Below are 21,194 nucleotides of genomic sequence, written 5' to 3'. Positions count from 1 at the left end.
CAAGATACTGATGTAGAGTTAGCTGGTGGTTCTTATGAGAATTTGAGGGTTGTGTCAACATGTCTTACGAGTTTTGATTTATTTTTTGAATGCGGAAATAAAATAGACAAAATAGTACAGTATTTTCAAAGTATTTTCAATGTTTTGCTAACGTTTTTTTTTTTTTATGTATATTTAGTTATATAAGGTAGCTGTCATGGTGTCAACCACATTTCTTCTATTTGTGTCAGTAGGACTTCCCAGTTATGCAGGTCTTCGGTTGTGAAACCTAGTCTCCTTACTCGCTGTGTTACATATTTCTGTTCTGCAACACTCATTTCGTAGTAGCTTCCTGGTTAAAACAGCGGTGCCAGTTTTTCCCATTTGCCAGTCTTCCCTATCTACCTACAGCTGCTCCTCTCACCTTGCCAGGATTGCTAGTTTTATCTCCATCTACCTGCTGGGCTGTTCACACACTTATTAAGGAACAGTCCCCTCTATATAAAGGCATCTTTAACTCCCGTTCATTGCTGAGACGGACAAAAACATGGGGAAGATGCTGCTCTGGGCGGGTGAGTACTATACTTACACTACCTGCTGTTCTGTCTCCTCTTTTTATATCTCCTTGTCATAATTCCCCATTATTTGCTCTGTTCTATCAGAATGTACGTAATGTTAAATTAAGGGGCAGCTATTGTAGAAAAGTATCTGCTACTTAAATTGCTATTTCAAGAATGTTTAGCTCATCAGTAGCAGTAATGGGGATAGTCTGTGCATTAGAGAGAGTTGAAAGCTGAGTTATAAATGTAATGTTTTTGTGGAAACAATATAATGGGTACTATCATTCTCTTCACAGGTTTGTTCCTGCTGCTGAACGTACAGCTGGGTAAGAAGTTGTGTTGCATGACAAATACACATGTAAGGGAAAAGAACAGGCATGGGTGGAAATATTCAGGGTCTATTGCAGGAGTAGGCAACCTACGGTGGTCCAGATGTTGTGGACTAAATCTTCCATGATGGTTTTCCAGCATTATGGCTGTAAGAGCGTTAAAGGGGAGATGTCCAGAACATCTGGATTGCGGAAGGTTGCCTACCCCTGATATTTTCTAAGCCAAAACTTTTCGCCTGACTAAGTTCTAATGTCAAGCAAGGGAATATCGCAACCATCAAGTTGCAAATTGATTGTCAAATTTAGTGTTTGTCAGACCTCTCTTTGATTCTCTGAATTCATTTTTGGAGAGACATAACTAAATTAAAGGGGCATCCAAAGCACCATAACAACTGCAGCTTAATGTGATGGATAAGATGTAGGGAGGCTTTGAGTGCCTTGGGATCTTGAAGAGATTCCACGCATAGCCTCTTTGCATAGTAATATTCTACAATAAGCAATAAGTAATGGTTGTCTTGGAGCATCCCTTAAAAATCTTTGTTGACTCTAGCTGACTGATCCATCCAAGTTGATCAAAGACCATGACGTTTACAATGCATTTTGCATTGAACACATGGGGTTCATAATTGAGGTGTTTCGCAGAATACTGCACAGACTGACCAAAATGACCCTTTAATCATCCCAAAGTATAATTGCAATTTGATATAGGAATTTGCAAATTTCTAGCAGAAAAAGTAGCATATGCGTTGGATGAAAATATGAAAGCACAGATTTAAATGGACACTATAGGCACACAGACCACTTTAGCTTATCGAAGTGTACTGTCCCAGTCCCCATAACCCAACAATTGTATTTATTGTAGTTATTGATAAACTGCAATGATTTCATTGCTAGGTTAACACCACCTCTTGTGGATGTTCACCAGATAGCCACTAGAGGCACTTCTGGGTGGTTAGGCGACTTGTGGTCGCTTAACTGACACTGGACATCCGCACACCCTGTATGAGGACATCCAGCGTCCTCTAAAACCCCATAGGAAAGCACTGAGCAATGCTTTCCTATGGGGTAGTCCTAATGCGGGACTGTGCATTAGTTCCCCCTCGCTGGCTGATGTTGGTTGAGGAGGAACAGAGGTGGAGCCTGACCCAGTGCTGATGTCCTTCAGGTGCGTGACAGAAGTGCTTTTATCCCAGCAACTTTGTTTTCCTAGCACTATAGTTTCCTTTTAAAAAGTAAAATTACTTTTTAAATCTTCTAAATTAATTGTCATATGAAGTTTTAAGAAAGTGTGATTCTATGCTATGATTACAGGTCAATAAATTCAATGTGTAAAACGGAGGCAATGATTTAATTCCAAGTGTATTGAGGATCAACTATAACATAACATTATTCCTGTGCCTCAATGGATAAATCAAAATTAAATATTGAGTCACAGAGAGGAGGTTTTGTAAAAGAGCCAAATGAGTAATGTGAGTTGGGTGATACAGTGAAAGAAAGAATCAAGGAAATAGGGAAATGAAGGAGAGATGAAAACATTTATATTTTGTCATTTATTTGTTTCAGGCTTTGCCTATAAGCTGGTATGCTATTTTACCAACTGGTCCCAGTATCGACCAGAACCTGCAACGTACATGCCAGGGAACATTGACCCGCAGCTCTGCACGCACCTCATATACGCCTTCGCCACCATGAGCAACAACAAGATTGCACCCTCTGAATGGAATGACGATGTGCTGTACAACCAGTTCAACGCCTTGAAATCACAGTTAGTAATATGATCCAAACTCATCTGCTAACTTATTCAGATTCACTACCGACATATGTTTTGTTTAAAAAAGTTCAGCATAGCTTTGATATGAAGCTTGTGATGTATTACTAGCACTTAACCATAGGTCAAGCAAGCCATTTGTGGCATGTGCCTGTTTCAGGGATACTTAAAAAAGTAAAATAATGTTAATTTGGCAATTTATAATATTTTTTGTTAATCCTTTACAGATATACGCATAGGCTAAAACATTTATGAACAAGTATTATATATATTATCTTGCAATAATTCAAGTAGGGCCGGAAATATTAACATGTAAGAAACAATGAATTATGTCAAATACCCTGCTTACGTTTTTTTTAAAATAATCAAATGCATTTTTGGAAAAACTGTATCCTGAAAATGACACCAAAATGTTAATAAATGGACATAACACCCACACATAGTAGGTACAGTTACACTAAGCATCTGTTCTATACTGTGCACAGAATATTGCTATTGCTGCCTTGGACAAATCCATATAATGTACTCTGTGTATTCAGATTTCTCCCTGGTGGCTAGGATGTATCCTTGAAATTCGACTCACAAAATTGCTGTAGAATGAGAAAAGGTGGTCTTTATTACAACAAGCCTGACTCACAATTCTGTTAATGTAAATGTGAAAGATAAACTGTTCCATAGCTCAATTTCCAATATATCCTATTATAACATATGACTGGTAGGTTGTTGTTTTTTTTCCCCTAGGAATCCAAAATTGGTTACATTGTTGGCAATTGGCGGGTGGAATTTTGGGACAGAGAAGTAAGTAACACTGCAAATAACTAGTAGAGGTATCTTGCTCTAAAGAATTGCGGCTTCACACTTCCTCTTCATTCTAGGTTCACAGTGATGGTGTCAACTGCTGCCAATCGCAAAACATTTATTGATTCTGTTATTGCATATCTCCGGCTATACGACTTTGATGGCATTGACCTAGACTTTGAATATCCTGGATCGCGAGGTAGTCCAGCAGAGGATAAAAAGCGATTTACCATCCTTACACAGGTAGGGAGCCGGAATTCTATAAACTTCTTTATACTTTCAAATGTATGGCAATGCAATCCCATACATTATTTCCAGTTCTTGAAAGGCTTGTGCTTTCCTTGCTTTGTACAATTAATAAACTTAGATGTTAACAAATGATATTCCAAAGAATATGTAATTTATTTGTAGACACAAACAGGGTTATTTAGTAAATTGAGAATTGTCAGAAATTATGTGAATTTTAAATGTAATGCCAAAATAGTCATACTGTAAAAATTCTTCAATTCTGCTCTAGTTCCAGTTTGGTAGTGGTAACTGATGATATGATTACGCATAGACTGAGTTAATATATCCTCCTCAGCCACAATTAGGAAAGTCTAGCTTGCATTGTTGAACATCTAAAATCACATGGATTTCATGATCAGAGACAACATGATTTTACTCCAGGAAGATCATGCCAAACTAATCTTATTGATTTTTTTTATTGGATAACTAAAATAATAGATATGGTTGGTGTAGTAGACATTGCTTACCTAGATTTTAGTACGGCTTTTGACTAAGACTGTTGTTGCACATTAGTGATGTCCCGAACGGTTCGCTGGCGAATAGTTCCTGGCGAACATAGCATGTTCGCGTTCGCCACGGATGGCGAATATATGCAATGTTCGGTCCGCCCCCTATTCGTCATCATTGAGTAAACTTTGACCCTGTACCTCACAGTCAGCAGACACATTCCAGCCAATCAGCAGCAGACCCTCCCTCCCAGACCCTCCCACCTCCTAGACAGCATACACTTTAGATTCATTTTGAAGCTGCATTTATTTTTTTTGTGTTTGTGTTTATTATACATTATCCTGCATAGCCAGTAACCTGTGTTTATTATACATTATCTCCCCATAGCAGTAACCTGTGTTATTATACATTATCCCCCATAGCCAGTAACCTGTGTTTATTATACATTATCCTCCCCATAGCCAGTAACCTGTGTTTATTATACATTATCCTCCCATATCCAGTACCCTGTGTTTATTCTACATTATCCCTCCCATAGCCAGTAACCTGTGTTTACTATACATTATCCCTCCCATAGCCAGTAACCTGTGTTTATTATACATTATTCCCCCATAGCCAGTAACCTGTGTTTATTATACCTTATCCCCCCCCATAGCCAGTAACCTGTGTTTATTATACATTATCGTCCCATAGCCAGTAACCTGTGTTGATTATACATTATCCCTCCATAGCCAGTAACCTGTGTTTATTATACATGATCCCCCCATAGCCAGTAACCTGTGTTTATTTTACATTATCCCCCAACATAGCCAGTAACCTGTGTTTATTATACATTATCCTTCCCATAGCCAGTAACCTGTGTTTATTTTACATTATCCCCCATAGCCAGTAACGTGTGTTTATTATACATTATCCTCCCATAGCCAGTAACCTGTGTTTATTCTACATTATCCCTCCATAGCCAGTAACCTGTGTTTATTATACATTATCCACCCATAGCCAGTAACCTGTGTTTATTATACATTATCCCCCATAGCCAGTAACCTGTGTTTATTATACATTATACTCCCATAGCCAGTAACCTGTGTTTATTATACATTATCCTCCCCATAGCCAGTAACCTGTGTTTATTATACATTATTCCCCCATAGCCAGTAACCTGTGTTTATTATACATTATTCCCCCATAGCCAGTAACCTGTGTTTATTATACCTTATCCCCCCCCATAGCCAGTAACCTGTGTTTATTATACATTATCGTCCCATAGCCAGTAACCTGTGTTGATTATACATTATCCCTCCATAGCCAGTAACCTGTGTTTATTATACATGATCCCCCCATAGCCAGTAACCTGTGTTTATTTTACATTATCCCCCAACATAGCCAGTAACCTGTGTTTATTATACATTATCCTTCCCATAGCCAGTAACCTGTGTTTATTTTACATTATCCCCCATAGCCAGTAACGTGTGTTTATTATACATTATCCTCCCATAGCCAGTAACCTGTGTTTATTCTACATTATCCCTCCATAGCCAGTAACCTGTGTTTATTATACATTATCCACCCATAGCCAGTAACCTGTGTTTATTATACATTATCCCCCATAGCCAGTAACCTGTGTTTATTATACATTATCCCTCCCATAGCCAGTAACCTGTGTTTATTATACATTATCCCCCATAGCCAGTAACCTGTGTTTATTATACATTATCCTCCCATAGCCAGTAACCTGTGTTTATTATACATTATCCCTCCATAGCCAGTAACATGTGTTTATTATACATTATCCTCCCATAGCCAGTAACCTGTGTTTATTATACATTATCCCTCCATAGCCAGTAACATGTGTTTATTATACATTATTCTCCCATAGCCAGTAACCTGTGTTTATTTTCCATTATCCCTCCATAGCCAGTAACCTGTGTTTATTATACATGATCCCCCATAGCCAGTAACCTGTGTTTATTATACATTATCCCCCCCCCCATAGCCAGTAACCTGAAGATTACTTAGTATTAGTAAATAATATGCTCCTACTCGCTATACCGCGAGTAGGGGCATGTCTAGTAAGCAGTGAGCAGCTTATAACCCTAATAACCTCCCCCCCCTTGCGCGGCTGGTGGGGGCCCCATAAACAACAACAACAACAATGTCCTCCCCCCCCTGGCCCCCACCCCTGAGCGGTGGGTGGGGGCCCTAAATAAAGATGGGGGGACGACGACCTACTGTCCTCCCCCTGGCCCCCACCCCTGAGCAGTGGGTGAGGGCCCTAGATAAGAATGGTGGGGGGGGGGAACCTACCGTCCTCCCCCCGGCCCCCACCCTTGAGCGGTGGGTGGGGGCCCTAAAAAAACAATAAGGGGGGAACCTACTGTCCTCCCCCCCTGGCCCCCACCCTTGAGCGGTGGGTGGGGGCCCTAAATAAAGATAGGGGGGAAGGACGACCTACTGTCCTCCCCCCGGCCCCCACCCCTGAGCAGTGGGTGGGGGCCCTAGAAAACCATGCCCTTTTTTGGGGCTGAAAAATGAAGATTTTAGAAAAAAGAAGACGTCAAATGGTAAGTTTATTTTTTTTTTACAGGTTAGTTATTTTATTCCCCCCTCACTATTTTTAGGGTGAGGGGGGTAGGTAGGGGATAGTTTGAGTTGGGTGGGGGAGGGGGTGACTAGGGGCTTGGGACCCCTAGTCACCTTGATTGGGGGGTGGGGGGGATTTTCATTTAGGGCCCCCACCCGCCGCTCAGGGGTGGAGGCCGGGGGGGAGGATGGTAGGTCGCCCCCCCACCGTTCTTATCTAGGGCCCCCACCCACTGCTCAGGGGTGGGGGCCAGGGAGAGGACAGTAGGTCCCCCCCTCTCTTTATTTAGGGCCCCCACCCACCGCTCAGGGGTGGGGGCAGTGGGGGGGCAGTAGGTCCCCCCCCTATTGTTTTTTTAGGGCCCCCACCCACCGTTAAGGGGTGGGGGCCGGGGGGGAGGACGGTAGGTCCCCCACCACCATTCCTATCTAGGGCCCCCACCCACTGCTCAGGGGTGGGGGCCGGGGGAGGACAGTAGGTCCCCCCCCTCTTTATTTAGGGCCCCCACCCACCGCTCAATAAGTGTTAATGTGTTCACTTTTATTTACTGAGTGTCAGGAAACACAGATGGGTAGGGGTGCCACTTATTAGCTAGAGCGGTCAGCTGGCACTCTAAGCCAATCAGTAGCTCCCCATACATAAAAACGAAAAACATTTTTATGAAACATGAACTAGCGATTGGCTTAGAGCGTGAGTTGACCACTCTAGCCAATCAGCGGCACCCATTAATGATGTCAATCTGCACTTCCTGACACTCCGTTTCAGAAGCCGAATACCAGTGAGCGACCTGGAGATCTGGAGCTGAAGGAAGCCTTTGGGGTTAAACCATTTGAGAGCAGTTTAACCCCTTAAAGGAAAGAGAGTACCCAGGGGCTTCCTGGCATCATATCATTTTAATTAAGTTGTTATGGTGACCAGAAAGTTCCTTTAATTTGCTTAAAGGAACACTATAGTGTCAGGAATGCAAACATGTATTCCTTACACCATAGTTGTAAAAATGCTATTCACCCTGGCTTTATGTGATAATGACTATGCCCCTTCCCTTTCATGACACTTTCAAAAAGGGACCAAGCATGGATGTCATTACAATTATGCCCCCCCTTGTTGCTCGTGTGTTCCAAGGAGCTGTAAAGCTGTGAAGCTCCACGGCTCACTGCATGGCTGCTCGTTGCCTGTCGCCCCGCTGTCTCAGGCGTAGCCGGCCTCTGGCAAATGCTGTCAGGTTGCTTGGTGTGTGACAGGCTGGTCATGTAGGAGTCATCATGATCTCAGGTAGTGGCTGCTTGGCCCTCAGCTTCTCCCAAAATGCTTTGAAGAGGGCATTCAGGCGCTGGAGAGTAGTTGACATCCGCAGCGTCGGCTTCTGAGGTACTGCCGTGGCTCCTTGGTGGGTCACGAGAGCCTGCCGGGTGTGGACCGGGATAACCCCCACCGGTCCAAAGGGGGGGGAGCAGCAGGGCATCAGTAACATGCTTGGGGCTCTGCCAACGTCTGTCTGGGAGAGCGGCCGCCTCTCCCCTCCAAGGCGCCTGCTAGGCCTCGTTGTATTTTGGCTACCAGATTGCTTGAGAGGACTGCAGGGTGTGTTCCCCCGATCTCTCTGTCATGTCGTAGGACTAAGAGGAAGTATCAGGCTTAGAAATAGTTGCTGAATTAGCTCAGAAGTTCAGTTTGTACAATGCGTTGCAGGGGGTTTATTTCTATATTATTACTTGCTTATATTTTATTTTATATATTATCTCTGTGGTGCCACCTTTCTCTCCTTCCTTATATCTATATACTTATATGGCCTGTGAGGGAGCCCTATCCTTTAGGTGTGCTGCCTTTATTTAAGTTTTTAGGCGCTGATCCTTCTGTACACTTTTCACGTAGACAATGTAATAGAGCAGCAGGAAATGCTAGCAGAATGCTTGGTTGTATAGGGAGAGGTATTAGCAGTAGAAAGAGGGAAGTGCTCATGCCATTGTACAGAACACGGGTGAGACCTCACTTGGAGTATCGCATGCAGTACAGGAGACCTTATCTCTAGCAAGATATTGATACGTTTGAGAGAGTTCAGAGAAGGGCTACTAAACTGGTTCATGGATTGCAAAGAGCAGAAAGGGACAGAAGGAGCACAAAGGTTAATGAGCAAAAATAATCAGAATGAGCACAAAGGTAAAGTAGGAGAAGGAGCAAAAAAGGGTAGCAAGGAGCAGAAAGGGACAGCAAGGAGCACAAAGGTAAAGGAGGAGAAGGAGCAGAAAGGGATCAGAAAGAGAAAGGAGCAGAAGGGCGTAAAACTTACAAGAAAAGGTTAAAGGATCTTAATATGTATAGCTTGGAGGAAAGACGAGACAGGGAGGATATTATAGAAACCTTTAAATACATAAAGGGAATCAACACAGTAAAGAAGGAGAATATATTTAAAAGAATAAAAACTGCCACAACAAGAGGACATAGTCTTAAATTAGAGGGGCAAAGGCTTAAAAATAATTTCAGGAAGTATTACTTTACAGAGAGGGTAGTGGATGCATGGAATAGCCTTCCAGCTGAAGTGGTAGAGGTAAACATAGTGAGGGAGTTTAACCCCTTAAGGACACATGACGTGTGTGACATGTCAAGATTCCCTTTTATTCCAGAAGTTTGGTCCTTAAGGGGTTAAGCATGTTTGGGATAGGCATATCCTAGACTTAGTAAAAACCAAAGAAAAAAGTTACTTGCGCTCTTTCCACATCCCTACGTATTTTTAAACAAATTGAGATTTTTAGTTACCTCCAATGGCCATGAGAGGATATGCCCACCTGCCACGTCAAGGCAGACTTCTTAGGTGGGTCCTAACCAGGGATGTATTTACCACAAGGCAAACAAGGCATTTGCCTAGGGCGGCAGTTTCAGGGGGGGTGCCAGAAAATGCCACCCCATGCTCCCAGACAAATGCATTGTTTGCCTCGTGTTCTTGGGGTGTCCACCTTACTGTGAGTGAGTGAGTGAGTGAGTGTAGTTGTCAGTGTGTGTCTGTGAGTGAGAATGGGTGTGCCTGTGAGTGTGTGTCAGTGTGTGTGTCATTTTATGTGTATCTGAGAGTGTGTGTCTGTCAGTGAGTGGGTGTGTCAGTGTGTGCCTGTCAGTGAAAGTGTGTGTTGGTTAAACAGTGTGTGCCAATGACTATGTGTGTGCCAATGACTGTGTATCTGTCAGTGAGTGTATATCAGTGCAGGTATCAATGAGGGCATGTGTCTGTCAGTAAAAATGGCCTTGACACAAATTTGGGGGGGGGGGGGGGCAAATTTAGATTTTGGGGGTGCCCGAATTTAGTTGTGCCTAGGGCAGCACAAATCCAAAATACACCAATGGTCCTAACTCTAACCATTAGGACCCACCTAAGAGGTCTGCCTTGACATGGCAGGTGGGCATACCCTCTCATGGCCATTGGAGGTAATTAAAAACCTCCATTTGTTTAAAAATACACAGGGATGTCGAAAGAGTGCAGGTAACTTTTTTTCTTTGGTTTTTACTATATGTATTTTGGCTGATGTGTACTATAGTCATTGCTGCCGCCCAGGAGTAAAGGGAGTTTGAGCGCAGGACTAGTTTATTTGTATTTATATCCTAGACTTAAGATAAGGCTAGGGACTAATGAAAGTATATAGAAAATTGGGCAGACCAGAAGGGCCAAATGGTGCTTTTCTGCTGTCACATTCTATGTTTCTATTCTGGCGACCTTAAGATAAAGATTGTAAATTTAGATAAACATGCAACAAGCATAAACATGATCTGTTTACTAATAACATATTTTTTTGAATATTACTTTTTTGCAGTTTTAGATTGACCATTTTGAAAACGATCAAAATCAAAGGCCCAAAAAAGGTTTTCCTTTTATTAAATGTTAATAACTATAAAAAAAATGTATTGTCTTTAAAGAGGAATGCAACTCTCTCCTTTACAAATGCTTTCCTTATGGGTGTAGCGGTACTTACCTTATCCGGGGGCCGGCAGAGGTCCTCTATTCCCACCGCGAGCGGTCCTGCACGAGCCGTTCACTGTTCAGACGAAGGCGGGCACTAACCGCGAGATGCACGTCTCGGGCGCTCTCTTAAAGGGACAGTGGGAGCCGAAATGTAAAACGGCCTCCCATTGGCCCCTGTCATCCCACATTCCCCATACACTCACGTTTTGGGGGCGTGGATATGACAGGGGCCAATTAAATTAAATACTAAGGTATTTATACTTACCTCTCCCTTAACTCCCTGCCCTATCGTGGTTTCTGTTTCAGTTCCCTTTAGCGCTTATATTGTTCAGTTGTGATTTTTCGTGCTTGACCTTGGCTTTGTATTTGACTCAGTTTTTCTCTTTTTTTTTAATTCTTTATTTTTGCAGTGCAGGATTATGTACACAATTTTAAGTAAACATTGTGAAGGATACATCAAGATAAAGCAGTGGTGTGACATACAATAACAGGAAAGAGTGCACTGTTTTTATATTTATACATGACTTGGTGAATTGGCATGCGTCAAACAAGTATTTAGATGAGCTTGTTACAATTGCGTTCAGTCTAGTGACAACATTATATATGAGTAATGATATGGTATTCACCAGGAGTATTAATCCTAAGATTTGGTCAGGCTAAGTAAGTGGTGGGGTATAGATATTAAATAAAACAAAATGAATGTATGCATGCTGATTAGGTCAAGATATAACTACATGCTAGTTGCAACAGCAATGTGAGCGTGCTTGTGTCGTACCAGAACCCAAGATGGCCACGCCATAAAGCTTAGTGAGCGTGATTTTCATAGGGTTGGTTGCCTATGTTATAATACATCGTTAGAGGACAAGATGTTGATGCCCCTGTGCACCTTCGGTCATTACGGCAGCATTTATAGCAGGGTAACGTAGAGGCCAAATTAAAAGTAAAGGCAAAATTAAAAATGAGCGAGTGGGAGTATTCAAACAGTAAGGGTTTAACTGCTATGATATTCGTGAGGCATAGCATCTCATGGTTCCATCCACTGCGCAACATGGAACTCACGATTACTGTAGGTAAGTCCTGATTGTTCATCCAACGCCTGAAGCGTGGAGGGCATTGCTGGCGTGATGGCCATCGGTGATATCTTTCTGCCGGAACTCTCTCTCGCTGGACCTCCCTGGGCCGGTTGTTGTAGCTTGGCTGCGAAGTGTTGCGGACCCATAAGGGCCGCAGGGCTCAGTGTTTCTGTGGCAGGAGTCAGCTCCGGAAAGCCTCTTCATGAGGTGTAGCCTCGCAGCCGCTCTTGTTGCAGCGTTGGTCGGGGAAAGGTGCTTTGTGCTGCGTCGGTAGCTGGATTCGAGGTCAGACGCTCTAGTAGTGTGAGTCGCTTGCGTTAAGGTCCCTTTGTTGCTTGTGTGCGGGTGGGAGAGTGTATTTCTCAAGGCCCTCTGGTATCTGCTTTGCCTGACGGCCATCTTTGATGCTCGGGGTACCTGCTTATAATATTTGCATCTCGCCGCTGGTCTTATCCACGAGGCCACCTTTAGGTCAGCTTGTCGGTGGGTTGCCCCTCGGCTTAGCAGGGCTTTCCTGAGGCCTTCGCATAGCTGGTCAAACACTGCCATAGGGGACATGTGTGCTTTAGAGCGGGTGCTCCGCTTTGTAGATCTAGGCTGGGCAGCCATCTTGGTTGTACCTTGTGGATCTACTGCCCCGCCATGTCTTGTGGCTGTGCTGCTCGCTTTCCTTGCTGGTCTGTGTGGCTAGAGGGGACCGGGATATCCCCCACCGGTCAAGGGGGGGGGGGAGGTAGGCAGTGACGAGATTGCTTGTGGGCTTGTGCGCCCAGGGGAGCGGCCGTCTCCCCCCCACTTCGGCCCCAGCAGGCCGCATTTGGATCTCTGTGATCCCGGCTTCGGCATGCACCGGAGTGGTTTCGTTGTGCTCAGCGGGGCACGCCCGACATGGGTGGCGCACCCTCGAGCGATTTCGGGCTTGATAACCACTGCTTTTGGTCCGGTTTCCACCCGACTCCGTTTTTCTCTTTATCCTTGTTTTGTCTTGTTTGCCGGCTTACTGATTCCTGTGTACCAGACCTTGGCTAGTTCTTGTTTTCGCTGTCTCTTTGTTCCCTTGACCTCGGCTCGTTCCTGACTCTGTCACTTCTCTGTTCTACGTCGAGTCCGGCCATTCTAAGGTCCGGTAAGATGTATCTGCTTTATATTGTCAATTGTTGGACTAAATCTTGCGTGTTGGGGTAAACTACCGTGACATTACGATAGGGCCATGGACCCCGCAGATTTAGGTCAGCAAATGGCTTCTCATGAGGCTAGATTTGTAGAGCAGGATCATCGTATGGATCAGATGACTCAGGCCATCCAGACACTCTTATCTAGAACTACTCCGGCAACCGTACCAGTTCCTCCTACACCACTTGTTCCAGATACATCTACCATGCCTAATGCTTCTGCACATCTAACCCCTCCACCCAGGTATGGAGGGGATGCTAAGACATGAAGGGGATTCATTAATGAAGTGGAATTCCACTTTGAAATGTATCCACGTCAATTTCCCACTGATAGGTCTAAAGTTGGTTTCCTTATGCACCAACTTACAGATAAAGCACTTGAGTGGGCAAATCCTATTTGGGAAGCTAATGGACCTATGGTGCATGATTTCAATAGCTTCCTTACTGATTCCTGTGTACCAGACCTTGGCTAGTTCTTGTTTTCGCTGTCTCTTTGTTCCCTTGACCTCGGCTCGTTCCTGACTCTGTCACTTCTCTGTTCTACGTCGAGTCCGGCCATTCTAAGGTCCGGTAAGACGTATCTGCTTTATATTGTCAATTGTTGGACTAAATCTTGCGTGTTGGGGTAAACTACCATGACAATGGGGCAACCATCTTGGAGTGGTTTGCATTGGTTATTCTACTCCTTTGGGGAAAGATGATATGGAATATTTGTGAAAGACCGATTCTCTTTAAATTCCTTTGCTCAGAAAAATATAATAGTGACATTAAATACAATAATAGCTTATTTACAGTTGTAATCAAAATTATTCAACCCCCATTGGAAATCAGGTTTATTGTCAAAATTTAGATTTTCAGCTGTTTGCAATGAATAAATCAAACAAACCAATTGAAATGGCTCAACACAATGAATGCTTCAAGTGTTTCCCCACTTAATAATGCAACTTATAATGACTTCTCCAGTCTCAAAATTATTCAACCGCCTGAATAGAATTCGTCACAACAGCACAAATATGCAAAACAGTTTTTTTCTCAGGCATACCTGATGAAACTAATCAACGGCTTCATTAGTTGCAGCAGGTATGCTTGAGCTGGAGCACTTGAAACACCTGAACTGGCTAGGGGTTTTGATCAAATATCTGTTCAATTAGATTAGCAAGGCAGATTTATTATCCTTGTCTGTATACTAAATAATACCACCTACACAATAGTGAATTGCTATTTCCCAAACAAAAACCAGGCAAGGTATATGGCAACTCTCCTGGAAAAAATTGAGAAAGTACAAACAGGAATTTTGATAATATGTGGGGACTTTAATCATATAATGGAACCGAGCGCAGATTCAACTGCCCTACATTCAAATAAAAGGAAAAAATCCCTGCAAAAGCAATGTACATCCCTTAACAAAACAATAGCTTCATACGGTTTATACGATATATGGAGAACGATTCATCCGGAAGATCGGGAATATACACACCACTCACAAGTATACAACACCTACTCACGAATAGATGGATATCTTATGCTTAGCACACATTTGGAATTGGTTAAAGGCTGTGAGATAGGAGTTACAGTACAATCAGATCACAACCCAGTGACATTAACCCTGTTAGACTCATACCAATACAAAGACAAAAGCCCATGGAGATTAAATGAACAACTGCTAAATGATCCCACATTTAACGACAAACTACGGAATGAAATACAGCAATACTTTGAGTACAACGACAATGAAGGCACAAACCCGATGACACTTTGGTTGGCGCATAAGGCCGTAATTCGGGGCATACTAGTGAGTAGAGCATCGTATATAAAGAAAACAAACTATAAAACATTAATTAATTCATTAAGGAAACTGCAAGATATTCATAGAATTAATCAAATAAGCCCCACCCAAGTTCTACAACAACAATTAAAGGCTGTCCAACAAGATATTAAAACAATCCAACTCAAGAAAGCTAGTTTAGCATTGAAAAAACTTCGAGCAACGTCATACTCATTAGGAAATAAGGCTACAAAAGTGCTAGCGCAAAGAATACGAAATAAGCAGGCCCAGACACGAATTCCTTTTATCAATACACATCTGGGTCATAAAGTTATGCAACCCGTACAAATATGTAATGCTTTTGCCCATTACTATGAATCACTTTATAATTTAAAAGATCAAAACTCACAGCTAACACCTACGTCAACATCTATTCGTTCTTATTTGTCTAAGATTATTTTCCCAAAAATAGAGGTAACTCAATCAGATATGCTTTGTTCACCTATCACTACAGAAGAAGTCCTCCAGCAAATAGACAAGATGCCGAAGGAAAAAGCCCCAGGGCCGGATGGCTTCACCAATATATATTACAATATATTCAAGAAAGAACTAGCTCCAGCTCTTACTAGCTTTTACAATAACGTTCAAAAGAAGGGCACCTTCCCGCCTGAGGTCCTGTCTGGCCATGTCATTACTATTCCTAAACCAGGGAAGTCCACATCATCCTGCCAGAATTTCAGACCTATATCTTTATTAAATACAGATGCAAAACTCTATGCCAAGATCTATGACAAGATCTTGATCAGAACGATTAAAGGACATTATACCAACACTAATACACTCGGACCAGGTAGGATTTGTGGCCGGTAGACAAGGACAAGATAATACGAGAAAGGTGTTAAATTTATATAAAATATTACAGATTACCAAGCAGGAAAGCATTATGCTATCATTAGATGCCGAAAAGGCATTCGATAGGTTAAACTGGAATTTTTTACATGAAACACTATTGGCCTATGGATTCCCACCCGGATTTATTTCAGCAGTAGAAGCACTCTATAATACACCAACGGCAGCAGTACTCTACTCAGGATTCAAGTCAAAGACTTTTAGCATTACTAACGGGACCCGCCAGGGGTGCCCACTGTCACCTTTTCTTTACGTACTGGCCCTAGAACCTCTGGCTATATCTATAAGAAACAATGAGAATATACATGGGATATTAGTTGGTCATAAGGAATATAAACTTAGTTTATTTGCTGATGACATTCTTTTAACAATTACCCAACCATTTATATCTCTTCCCTCATTGCATAAAGAACTGCAGCATTACAGTCAACAATCATATTATAAATTAAATATGACAAAAACTCAAGCAATGGGCTTTAATACAACCAAATTAACAGATGAAAGATTGAAAATAAGTTTCTCTTATGATTGGAGGGAAGACCATTTAATATTCTTAGGAATCAGAATCACCAAAAAAGAAAAAGATCTCCTACCAGTTAACTACACGAAGCTATTGAAGGAAATTGATAGTCAGTTAAAATCCTGGAAGAATTTGTTCTTATCTTGGGTGGGGAAAATATCAGCACTTAAAATGTCAATATTACCTAAGATACTATATTACTTCAGATCGTTGAATTTAATACTCCCACAAAAATATATAACAGCTATGCAAGCTGCTATGGTTCGCTTTAGCTGGGGTAATAAACATCCGCGAATGCCTAAAACATTACTGATGAGAAACCTGGAGAAGGGAGGAATGGGGATACCAAATATAAAAGCATATTATTACTCTTCAATACTTATGAACGTTATCAGTGTTCACTCAACCAACTATACTCCTCAATGGGTGGCAATAGAAAATAACTACTGTGGCTCACAAGATCTTTCGACACTTTTATGGAAGCCTCAACAACTACGTCAAATGAATCCTAATATGCTGCCCTCCACTAAACATCTATTGAAAACCTGGGATACTTACAGAGATAAACTGTGCACAGCTAACCCATGGGCCTTAGCGACTCCAATCAAAACCTTTTATTTTTGTAATGGAACGTTTCCATACCAGAAATGGGAAAAGGCAGGAATTACACATCTGTTCCATTTATGTACCACAGAAGGTTTAAAATCATTTTCGACTCTACAAAAAGAGTTTTCTTTACCAGCAAGCTATACATTCGCATATCTCCAAATTAAAGCGATTCTAGATACAGAAAAGGTTCAAGTAAGAACAGATATGTTGCAATCTTCTATATCAAAGTTTGAAGAGAAATGCTTATCATTAAGCCCTCCGAAAAAATCATTGTCTTTATGCTATCAAACATTAGCCAATCCAGCGGATAAAGCAGACTGGAAATTTATGAAATATTGGCAAGAAGATCTCGAACAGAATATTCCAATAAAGGAATGGGAACATATTTTTAACGCACATTCGGGATTAACCACTAGCACTGCGCATCTAGAAGTAACAAGGAAGATAATGTACAGGTGGTACATGGTTCCAGCTCGCCTGCACACTATCTTCCCGGACTCAACAGACAGGTGTTGGCGTTGCGACACAGACAGAGGCACCATGTTGCATGTCTGGTGGACATGTAAAGAGGTGAATATATTCTGGAAGAAGATTGGAAAAATAGTAAAACAAACCACAAATCAGCGAATACCCCACGACCCAAAAACAATACTGCTGCGATCACTCCCAATAAACACCACTAAAATAATCAAGAAAATGATATTTCTTTTACTGGGCACAGGGTCTATATTAATAGCTAGATATTGGAAGTCAAAAGATCTACCTTCACTACAAGAAATTGAGGAAGCAATGTCGACAACAGTAGAATTTGAATTACTAATGTGGAACCAAAGAAAAATAGGGAAACTGAGCCCACAAATAGCTCAAATGTGGCAAACCTACCTGGAATCTGATAATAAGAACTAGTATACGGAGAGAAACTAGACTTACTGGTTTCGGATAAGGCTTTATTTAGTTCCTATTTTTTTTATTTTTTTTCTAACTCGACAATCTTATTCACTATCAATAGGGAAAGGAAGCAGGGAAACGATATCTGTGCAAAATAAAAAAAATAGAATAATAGCGGGTAACATAGCAAATGGATGTAAATAGAAACATTTAAAAAGATAAGAAAGGAAAAACAACAATATAATTGCCAAAATGTGTTTGTTTATTTTATTTATTTATTTATTTATCTCCTCCCCCTTTTATTTATTTATTTTTTTTTTTTTCCTCCTATAATAGAAGTAGAGTTATTAAACCAAAGCTGTAATAGATACTTAAGCAGAAGCAGAGACAGAAGATCAGGAATCTCTTTTCCAAATGTTAAACATGTCAATATTAAATAAGCTAATTTTAGTAGAAGTATAACACAAGACTATATTTTACGATATGCACTATGATAATATTGTCTCTCTGATAACAGAATTCTTTGGGATCTGAATTATGATAACAGGGTTAATATTTCTATGTACCCTCCCTTTTTGCTTTTTGTATCCCCTTTTATTTACGTAATTCTTTTTTTTTACATTTTTTTATTTAATTTTTTTTTTTTTTTTTTTTTTACTTTGTTTTGTTTTTGTTGTTTTTTTTTTTTTATGTGGTAAAAGAATAAAGAGTAAATTGCAAAATAACTGGCTAGGGGTTTGTTGAGTGTTATGTTTGACTGTATGTGAGAATATATATATATATAAAGGGGGGGGAACCTGGTAGTGCACCGGAGCAGTTACCATCTCCCTCAGCTCTGACCACTCCAAACAGAAGCATTATGCTGAACCAGCACATGCCTTTTTTTCTCTCCCTGGGCACAAAACTCTGCAGCAAAGGCTTCAAGGTCTACCGCGTGGGCGGTCAACCAAAAGAGATAGTCAGAGGGTTACCAGCGTTGCACGAGGCTGGCACACCAGTCATAACACCTGATCATTATGGTCTGGGTGAGATGGAATGGAGGTCTCAAAAAGCAATCCCTCACACGACCAAGTCACAGCGCAGCATTGTCCTCATTGTCAGCCTAGACAGGCCTGATAAATGTCATTGATCGATGGGGACTCAGTACACACTACTAGATGACAGAGGTAGAAGAAAGAACGTAAAGGTATCGGAAACAGTGCCCTTGGAGGAACTCCCAAATCTCATTAGACCCCTCGTAGCCTCACCCCTACCTACAAAGCAGGCCAAATACTTCTCTTTTGATGGAGTTTACAGAATAGCCACATCGCCACAAGCACCAACTACAGCACCCTGCAACCTTATTCTAAGATGTCAAACATAATCTGACAAAACGGCTTTAAAGGCTGCAATCAAGGTGAAGACACCATACGAGTTTGATATGAACCAAATTACCTTTTTCCAGGACTTAAGCAGAGCCACACTTAAAAATTTGCAACCAATCACTAAAACCCTCCAAACCGCAGGACTTACCTACCGGTGGATGACTCCCAGGTCGCTCTGGGTTGCCAACGATGAAAAAGCATGCAAGATCTCTGTCCCAGGAGAGGATCCTGCCTTGCTTGCCACAGTGGGACTCCACAACCATACAACATGGGACTATCTCATACCCATTCCAAGACTGTTGGAGGTGCATCTACCTGGGCCCAGGGAGACGAAAGCGGCTCTACGACCTTAAGCCTACATTCTCTCTAAATGCACAATACTTTTCTTTCACACTTTTATGTTCCTTTTCAGTTAACTTTCACTTGGTTTACTACTTTGTTTTGAGACATTAGAGCCCTCCCTACCTAATGGCTACTAATATGTACCCCGGTGAGACATCAATTTCCCCCCTACTACTATCTGTTACTCAATTACTCTCATAATAATAGCCTGTCATGTGTTACTCAATACCCCCTTAATTGTATCAAACTTAGCTAGTACCATTTATATTAACATTTTAATGCACCGTCACATCATGCCTAGTATATATATATATATATATATATAGTGATATCCTAATACTGGACAGATCCCTATAACTGACTAGTTCATTTATAAAAGTTCTATGTATATGTATGCCATATGTGTTGCCTTATTGTCTTATTGATTCCCTGATCATATGTTTCTAAGATTATGGCATCATGAATATGCCTATGTTTTCCTTTAATACACTGAAATATATTAGTGCATATATAATATGTGTGTATATAAGTGCAATTTTGTCACTATGATGTTAACTTGATAAAGACCTAGTCACAGGTCGAAACGTTGCAATAAATCTGCCTGGAAGCAATCACAGTGAGTGCCCGAGATTTTTTTCATTAATACGGATTTCTTGATGTTTGCTGACCCATGCTCAGTAGCACCCTGTGTTGAAAAATTGTGGCTGAGTGCGACCCTCCCTTTTTTCTAATCTGTGAGGAAGCTGACACTTGGGTGTCATTGGATCTTCCTACAAGACAATGCTCCCAAACATACCTCAAATTCCACCAAGGTTTGGTTGCAGAAGAGGTCCTGGAAAATTCTACAGTGGGCATGACTTGAACCCCATACAAAGTCTCTGGTGGGATTTGAAGAAGGTGGTTGCAGCACGCTAACCCAAAGATATTACTGAACTGGGGGCCATTGCTCATGAGCAATGGGCTATGATTCTTCAGGAACGCTACCAGGAGCTGGTGCATCTTGTTTGCAGCAGGTCATAACAGCAAACGGGTGCACTACTAATTACAGAAGATGCTTGCCATGAAAGAGTTATAAGTAGAATTTTCAGTTGAATTCAGAGAAACAACTTGAAACATTTGTTGTGTTGAGCTATTTGCTAATCAATTTTGATTACAACTGTAAATTATGTAAAGTAAGTTCAAGTTTATATGCACCCCTCGACGTAATTGAAATGAGAAAACTCTATGTAAAATATTTTAAAAATGAATATTTTGTGTCCAGAATTTATGACTAGACTGTATTACTAGAAATATCTTTTATTTCCATTGTTTTCATTATACATTGATTGTTAATGTATATGGATAAATATTTGAAATAAAAAAAATACAGGTTTGCAATGTCGTATGATGTACTTCAAATGTGCCCTCTTGCTATGTTGGATTCGGTTTCCCATAGTTCGACCGCTGACTTCTTAAGACTTATGGGAAATATCATTTTGCAACAAGTGAATGGCCAAAGTTTTCAAAGGAGTCAAGTAATTCATTTTAACTCTCTAAATGTAAAATTTAAATAGCCTATATGCTTGTGTCAGGGTTCTAAATTAGAATACTTTGCAACCAATGAGTTTGATGAAGAACAGTGATTTTATTTCCTATTGGTTGTAAAAATGTGTTGTTTTGTTAGCCTCCATTATCACATTCAGCACAAACACAACAGCCTTGTCTGCCTTATGATATATGTATAACCATCAAACACTATAATGTACTCTATGGCGTTATGGATGTCAACTATTATATTATATCTATGTATATTCACATTAATATTATGGAATATAGAATAAATGGAAAGTAAGTCTCTCTTTATAGCTTACACA

General features: G+C 41.2%; 1 protein-coding gene across 1 annotated transcript in view; it reads left to right on the top strand.

Moving 5' to 3' along the window:
* The first annotated feature begins 345 nt into the window (after window positions 1-345).
* Window positions 346-21,194, top strand: part of LOC134608600 (acidic mammalian chitinase-like) — a 96,290-nt gene continuing 75,441 nt past the window's right edge. The window contains exons 1-5 of the mRNA XM_063451553.1: window positions 346-551; window positions 836-865; window positions 2,432-2,633; window positions 3,378-3,434; window positions 3,512-3,677. Of these exons, the coding sequence (XP_063307623.1) occupies window positions 527-551; window positions 836-865; window positions 2,432-2,633; window positions 3,378-3,434; window positions 3,512-3,677 (480 nt within the window). The 5' untranslated portion in view covers window positions 346-526. The remainder of the gene's footprint in view (window positions 552-835; window positions 866-2,431; window positions 2,634-3,377; window positions 3,435-3,511; window positions 3,678-21,194) is intronic.

The sequence above is a fragment of the Pelobates fuscus genome, chromosome 1 (assembly GCF_036172605.1).
Source record: "Pelobates fuscus isolate aPelFus1 chromosome 1, aPelFus1.pri, whole genome shotgun sequence".
Lineage (NCBI taxonomy): Eukaryota > Metazoa > Chordata > Amphibia > Anura > Pelobatidae > Pelobates > Pelobates fuscus.
Note: the sequence above shows the minus strand (reverse complement) of the source record. Positions and strands in the feature narration are given on the sequence as shown.